Source organism: Perissodus microlepis, chromosome 1 (genome assembly GCF_051167445.1).
Source record: "Perissodus microlepis isolate ML-2025 ecotype Zambia chromosome 1, ASM5116744v1, whole genome shotgun sequence".
In the NCBI taxonomy this organism is placed as follows: Eukaryota; Metazoa; Chordata; class Actinopteri; order Cichliformes; family Cichlidae; genus Perissodus; species Perissodus microlepis.
Genome location: NC_140461.1, coordinates 7963198 through 7971484, shown reverse-complemented (window position 1 = coordinate 7971484; position 8287 = coordinate 7963198). Strand labels below are relative to the sequence as shown.

Below are 8287 nucleotides of genomic sequence, written 5' to 3'. Positions count from 1 at the left end.
GCCACCAGATTCCATGACTGTAGCAGTTCTCAGGTGCACACCATCCACTCACTCTTTGGAATATGCAGTATGCCCATTTGACTCTACATTTTTCCCCATCTTTGCCTTCCTTTGTCTTGTGGATTTTGCACCTTTGAACTTTCTGATGTGTGTATGCCCACAACCACAATATAGAGTTCCCTCCATGAATCTGTCAACGGATTATTCTTGATGACAGTCTGATTACAGTGACATTTCTCAATCACTTGAAGAGTGACTCTATAATATGGTAGTTTACACATTTGCTAACAAGGAAAAGCTCCCTGGTTCAATCATGGTAGGACCTGACCCCAAATCCCATCGGGGCTGGGTCAGGAAGGGCATCCAAATCAAATAAGCAGAGTTACCTGTTATGGTAACCCCCTTCCAAATAGCTGTTAAAAGTAGCTTCTGAGTCCTCGGATACTTACTGTCTTTGCTACAGGGATGAATGGACAGTAGTTGCTGTTCCTGTTGAAACAGTGTCTGTTTGAGTAGTTTTTATGATTGAAGCTCCTGCTTTAAGTGCTTGGACCCTATTTCAAAGTCATGACTGCATTCATAGCATTCACATAGAGAATCATCCCTGAGCTAAAAATTATTACTGTGTGTATGCACGCTGTGAACTGGTGCATATGTGAATGCATTCATTGTGTTTCTCCACTTATTTGTTCGGGTTTTTCCTTTAAACTTTCCTCTTTCATGTGTGGATTACTTGACTCATTCGGTCAGCACACTGCTGCCAGAGATAATGAGGATGTTTTTTAGATTCATTTGAAATATTACATTCTGTTCTTAACATCTTTTAATACTAGTTTTAACACTAATACTAGTTAATACAGCGCGGCTTTGACTTGTCAGTCACAATCTATGGGGCTCACCCAGAAGCCTCCCTCATGAACAGATCTGTAATTGTGAGTGTGTTTTTATCGCCCCCTGGTGTTCAAGCTGCTGCACATTTAACAACATGCACAAATGACACACTAAACCATGAAGCCATTTAAACTCACACACAGTAGAAATTAATTCAATTAATAAATAGAATATAATTAAAAAAATTTATTGCAGTTAAAACGCAGAAGTCACTGAAATACTTTCCAACAGAATGACAGAGATACAATGAAAGAAAACAAAAAGGTCAAAGGAGAAAAACTGCGTGTCATGGCAGCCATTTCCTGAAAAATCTGCACCACAGAATGACACCACAGAAATCATATATATGTGTATATTGTTATTATTATTGAGTTATTGAATTATTATTTCAAGTCACAAACACTCATACAAAGCAAAGAGTTTTGCTTTATGGCTTCATTTCCCCCCATGAATATCGTCTCATGATGAAACATGACATATTCTAGTAACTCTGTTTAAAAAAGGACTTATTGCAACTTTTCTTCTTCTTATTATTATTATTGAAATATTCTGAATATATAGATATATATATATTTGTGTATCTAACAGATGACAATAATCACTGTAGTGAAAAAATGTTGCCTCTGTTTTCATTCAGCAGTAGTGTGGCACCTACAGTGAGGAAATTAAAACTCATACAGTAAATTAACAAAATCTTTTTGGCCACAGTTTAAACTTAAAAAAAAAAAACTTAAGTAACACAAAGCGGAGGAAAAAAGTTTTTGGCCGTAGAACCATAAAAGGAATGAGATCGGGGACAGATGTGAGATCAAGCCAACATCACCTTCATCACCACTGCTACATAAACTGAACACTGGCAAAATGTAGCATATATGAATGTAACATAACATCAACAGCATCCTCCCTAATGTCACCCCTACCTTCACACTTGGCTATTAATCAACAATACCACAGTAAGCCCACACTGACTGAGTGCTCTGTAACACTACGATGAGCACTCCCGGCTATAGGGTGAGTTTTTTTTTCTGTTTTACAAAGACACCACTTGACGCATCACACTGGCTAAACAACACGAAATCCACCAGCACGAAAGAGCACTACTGAGACGAAGGGGTCAATGAGATGGAGGACAGGTCAAAGGTCACCTGATGGTTGACAACACTGCAAGATCCGGTGAGTTGATGGAAACAGAATGACTCGCTGTTGACAGTATAGGCAAACAGATACCTGTACATCTAACAGAACATAAATACTTGAATGTGGACTCTGTATTTGGATTTATACACACACACTGTTGTTACACATCTGGACATATTTGTGCCTTTTCCTTAATGTTGGTCAGAGTGTTATCAACACAGGCTTTGGCATACAACTTGTAAAGCATTTACATTTCTTCTAACTGAGCAGCTTTTATTCTTTTAACCTATAAATGCAGCATATGTGCAGAAATACTTCCAGTATAGTTGATATTGATGCTAGGTTAAATTTGGGAACACAGGAATTACACGCAGCAAAACGATCTGGACTTTCAGCAAGACATCATCTGTGCTTGCTTGGTAATTATTAATGTTTTTTAATCGAACAGGAAAGAAGAAAAGAAAAAAATTGAAACTTCTTCCAAAAATTAAAAAAAAAAAAAATCAAGAAGGCTTGTCTTTGTAAAAAGTAGCTTTTAGATTTCAGAGCTCAAAAGAAGACAACCTTGTACGGACATCCAAGGCACACTGAAGTACAGAAAAATCTAAATGATATGTCTATGAGAATATCTAAAATTGATGCAGCAACATTAGCAAGCTACTTTTGACCAAGATCAGCCCATTTCTACCATGTTACGCATTTGTACATGAAAAATAAACAGAGCGAGCTTTTATTTTATTTTACCTACATCAACTCCCCCAAATTTAACATAACACAGCAATCAGTGTCAGCCTCGTTTATGTGTGCTTTCATTCCAACGAAGCAGCTGATCTCACTGATGCGCTTATTGAAAGTGCATGTGTTCATCACTGAAATCAGTTGCTGTGTGTTTGGAAGCAAGAAAATCCTGCACACACACACACCTGCGACCTCTGCTGCAGAATCATATTGTGTTATCACAGGTCACATGAGGTACAGAGAGCTGGGGAGGTTATAGGGAGTAAAGGATTTAATACACTGGAAAAACCTTTCTCAGAGGTGAAACTGCTCTAAGGGCAGAGATATTTTAATTGGCTAAATCTCAGTGAGAGGAGCCACATTTTTTGACTAATTGGCAATTTATGTAAAAATATGCATGGCATTCATGACCTTTTAAGATATCGGGAAGTCAAAGGGCAAGCAAATTAAGCCGTTTCACCTGGTTGTCATTGTGGCTAGAATTGTATTGTAGGTTAGTAATATGTGGCCAAGATATCGTACTATAAGGCTTCTGTTTAACTTTGCACGATCAGAAAAAACTGTTAATATGTGGCTCTGCCAACTGACATTCCACTACAGCAATGAGAAAATGTCTACCCCCGGAGCAGCTCTGCCTCTGAAAATATTTGTACAAGAAAAACTCTAATCTCCTGGGCTTGGAGTTGGCCAGATCACATCAGACTGCAATTCTCCGTCTGCTTTTTGAGGTCTTCCAGTGTGGCCTGGGCTTTGTCTTTCAGCTGGTCGATGTCCACATTCTGGATGTTGGACAGCTGGCCCAGCACCGACTGCTTGTGTGCTTCCTCCTCGTTGTCCTCGGCGATCATCTTGGCAAGCTCTGTGGGCAGCACCACATCGTCCCCTGCCTGCTGGATTTGGGTCTCATCCATCTCATTCTGAGGTGGACACACATGGACAAAGATAATATATATCTGATGTATAGCCATGTCCACCAGGACCAACAAGAGAAAGGACAAGCTCTTCCATGGCTTGGAAAGCATAAGAATATGTGATTTTCTGTCAAATAATAAGAAGTAATAATGATGCTCAAGGTCACCTTACATCATGAAATTAATGAATCAGTAACACTTAAATATTCCATAAAGAAAGAACATTGCTCAGCAATTGATTAAAAGTAGTATTAACATAGTACTATTATTCCTATTGCCTATTCACGATACAGATTTTAAAGGGGAGGATTATCTTTACTTTCTTTAGATTATTGGATATTTCAGTTAATTTACCTTTGGTAGTCTGTACTTTTCCCGGAAATGAGTTCTAACTGTGGCTCGCTCAGCTTTCTTCTGAGCGTAATGAGCTTCTCGTTCTTTTCTGCAAGAGAGGACGAAAAATATTTTGGGGGCACAATTGAAAAAGTGAAGCTTAGGTTCCAACCAGAGGTGACTATATAAATATATACATTTTTAATATGCGCTTTTATTTAAATGAGACATAGAAAATGCAAATGTTAACTCCAAGATCTTTACTTTTGCAGTGGGTATCGCACCAAATATTACAAACCAAATATGCTGTAAAATAAATCTGGTACTTCTCTACAGTCAAGTGAAGTTGCATCTCAGCTGTAAAATAAACATAAGGCTTCTGCTGAATCTGGATCATGGAGGCCTTGGAGCCTAGCGTTACCCCGTATCCTCCTAACGCTAACTACAGGGCATACAGCGAACAGAAGGTGGAGCAGCAGCAGTGCTGCCATGGGGAGAAAAGCAAGACATGTTTTGCTTATGCTTATAAACCCCAGATGCAGCATCCTGACAGTCCGGCTTTCCTCTGAGGGATTTCAGTTTTCTCGGGTTGTGGACTAATAGATCTGCATTCATTACCACTCACATGCTGTCAGTCTGTCCTGTACTTACTAACTTAAGCGGTACAGCATGGTCTGCCTGATGAGCCTCATTCATGTTAAATACCTTAAGTCTGTAAAGGAAAACCTGAAAAGAGTGAGTTACTCTGCAAAACAGGTAGTTAAACCAAATACACAGGAAGTACTGAGACATTTAAAAATACTTATCTTGGTGAAACTGAATGTTGGGTCATATCAAATGTCTGTTAGCCTGCTTACATTTGTCTCTTAAAACTCTTAAAAACAGTCCATTATACAGTGTATGAGGCCTCCAGCAGAGGGCAGGCTGTAGGCTCCTGGCAATGCCTTTGCCATTCAGTGTCACTGGAATATTTATGGCTTTAGTGTAGTTCGTAATTGTCCCCCATCATTTGCAAAATCAGCTGATATGCCTCTTACAAATTACGAGTCAACAGATATAATCCTTTACAATTTTGTGTGTACAGCCCAAGATTGAGCATAGCATGATTACAGAAACAAAAAGCAATACAAACACAAACATTGTGGATGATTTTAATCAAAGCAAAGCTACAGTGAAAGAGGCTGCATTGCATGCCTAAAAGGATTAGATCAGCAGCATCATCTAAAAGCAAAGGGACACTCCAAGACCAGCGGCATGGTTCACAAAGTGTCTGCACCCAATGTGTCAGGGGAAGGTCGTTTTATGTGGTGTTGCAGCATTCATGGAGGCGTCCATGTGAGCCTGAGTTCACTTCATATCAACGTGAGTAGGCCAAACACCAAGGGGCCATGTGGTGCTCACTTGCAACCAATGACCGGGGCTTTGTGCCTTTCTTTCTCAAGGGCATCAGATGACCGGGGTCGTCTCTGTGGTCTTCATGTTGAGGGTAATAAAATGTGTGTATGTGACACGTCAGCATCGCCAACCCGCCCTCACAAACCATATTCTGCTTCATTCTGAGCAGAACGAGCTTCTCAGTGACCTATGCTCGTGTTCAGCACCTCTGACTAATAACTCGCCTCCGAAGAAGGTCACATTATGACGGAAGAGCATTAAGCATCTCGTCATGCCTCCTATGGAGCTCAGTGGGCTGAGCTGAGTGTTAATACTGCTAGAGTTAGGACTTCACCTCCCACTCATTTTGAAAATGTCTGCCCATGGTACAGTGAAACACTTTGGATAGACGTGTTAGATGATGGGGACGATACATTTGGATAATTTCCTTTTAACAACAGGACAGAGTATGCAGTGCTGTTTGGGTTCTGAACAAACTTGCAGACAGAAACCAATAAAATCAGGTTTATTTGTCTTGTTTTTCTGCAAAAACCAGATCTGAATCCTTATCCTGGATTATTTATAGTAGCTTATTATATGACGTGGAGTTCTGCTCTGAGGATCACACTAATCAATAGTGAGTTGCTGTCTCCTGGGTGAACTCTGCCAAATGACCTTGTTGTTGCCTTATATTCTCACCTAGTGCACTCTGAAATTAAACTACATGATAAATATAATAATAAAACAACGTGTAAAGAATGAACTTTGGAAGGTGAGGTGAAGGTGATAAGGGAAAGATTGAAATTATATAAAGTGGAAAAAATCAAGTGAATAAGTCAATATTTGACATATTTTTGCAGGCATCCCCTGGCTTTAAATCACTGTCATTTTGACTAGTTACTATAATGACAATGATGAAAGTCGGTTAAAAGCCGAAACTAATTTGTATTATTGTTGGTTATTTGCCCTCTTATAATCACCACTTTAATTACCACACAGTCCGCTTCATTATTCAGCCGCACGCACAGCATTAGGAACATTTTTTGCCACAGGCACGAATCCCTGTAGACATTTCCGTGGAAGAATGATTCCAGGAATCCCAAATTAAAGACGGCGCTACACATTTTTGCCGAAGCAAAGAGACGGAGAGCTCCCTGGGCGAGAGGAGCAGCTGCGCGTGGAGTGTTCATATTATTGCACTGGTGCGTAAAAAAAGCGCGCGGCGCACTGGGGGCTTTCTGCTATTTACACAGAAAAACACACTGTTTAAGCATGCCACGTTTCCACCCCCTCACCCCCGACACACAGGCTTTTTTCATCACAACTTTACAATCAGAAACTTCAATCATTGGCTTACTTTTCCTCCTCTAACTGTTGCTGATATTGTTCAAATTCCTCTTGAGTCATTCCCTGCGCGGCGGCGTCTGATTTCTCCCCTTCGGATTTCTCCTCCGTCAGTCCTCCTGTCAGGTTCTTCAGCTGTCCTCCCACCACGTGTTTTACCATGAAAGCCATAGCTGCGCTTTGGAGAGTCCTCGATTTGTTCGGTTAAGAAGTTGACGTTGCGATGCGCTCTTGGGCAGAGCGATGATGGGCAGATATCAACCAAGTGCCGTTTAAACGAGTATGAGACTTGTAACTTTCAAAGGATGACTAAGAGCAGTCAAAGCGTAAAAAGTAGAAAATAATTCCGACGATGCGTCGAAGACTGAGACTTTCAGCACCACTGGCCCTGGACAGCTCCGTGCCGAGAAGGATGGAGAGGAGCTGCTCAGCTATGAGTCAACAACTTTGGCGCTGAACTCTACCAATCCTGTGACTCCGTCCGCAGCCACCACTCCCTCCACCCAATCCCAAGCACCGCCGGACTCGGTGTGCGCTTGCACAGCGCGCGTTGGCATCGTGGGCTGCGCGGGATCCCGTGATTCGCCGTCTGATTATAACTTGCAATGGATTCAGACAGATTTCCGGAGGGGGTGTGGGGGGACAAACAACACGTGACGAGACACAGTATCTCCTGGCTGTTTTGGTGCCTTGGTCTCTGTCAGGGTCATCTGCGCGCTAGAGCCTACTACAGAGTTTGTCAGCAGACAAACAGAGTATTAATTGCAAATTAGTGGGATGGTTGTCTGTTAACCCACGGCATTAGCTTGGTTTGTTGGTCTAATTGCTTAGAAATGATGAGTCCTCTCTGTCTGCTGCACATGAACAGGCTCCATTTCCAACAATATGAGTCTGTGTGCGTTGCATGGGCAGATTCAGCACCCTTGTAAATATCCATTCTACCTGTGGACTAGAGTTGGTAAATTTGTCTCCAGTGCATCACAGTAATACAGCACAGTACTGTACTGATCCAACGTCTTGCAAGTGAGGTTGTAATGTCAGTATTTTGTGCTTATTTGGCTGTGTTAGTGTGTCTTTGATGGGGCAGACGGGGTAAATAGTTTAACTTCCATGAGCAGATAATGTGTTTTAGTGAAAGGCTGGCTGCTTCTTGAGGTTACTGGAGATGACGTAGCACTCAACTAGAAAGCCTCATTTCTAAAAATATGACCTACATGTGTGTGAGGGATGCTTTAAATCTCTCTTCCTGTGAGATTCTTGACATCCAAAGTGTGAAAAGCAACTTTGATCACAAGTCAACAACTCCAGTGTCCTGATCCTCGCAGCAGTCTGACACCAAGCCTGGCCTACTTTCCCCATCCCTGTGGATCAGGAGAGACAGAGCCCGTCTCAGTGTCTTTTTGTCACAGGCTTAGCAAGGCCCTGTTAGCCTATACCTGCCTTGCTTAAAATCTCCCCCCAACTTCAAAGCTGCCATTGGTGAATAGATTGAAACGTAACATAGTGAATAAGATCAAAACTGTAATCTCTGTGAAATTGAATAAGAAGAAAGAATTTGC

At 41.3% G+C, this 8287-nt stretch overlaps 1 protein-coding gene across 1 annotated transcript; it reads right to left on the bottom strand.

Annotated features, from left to right (window-relative positions):
• Positions 1 to 1062: 1062 nt before the first annotated feature.
• On the bottom strand, positions 1063 to 7330 carry cplx3b (complexin 3b). The gene is made up of 3 exons (XM_084928652.1): positions 6742 to 7330; positions 4032 to 4119; positions 1063 to 3683 (listed from the first exon to the last, which is right to left on the bottom strand). The coding sequence occupies exons 1-3, from the start codon at positions 6897 to 6899 to the stop codon at positions 3459 to 3461; spliced, it is 471 nt and encodes a 156-aa protein (XP_084784778.1). The 5' UTR covers positions 6900 to 7330; the 3' UTR covers positions 1063 to 3458.
• Positions 7331 to 8287: the final 957 nt, after the last annotated feature.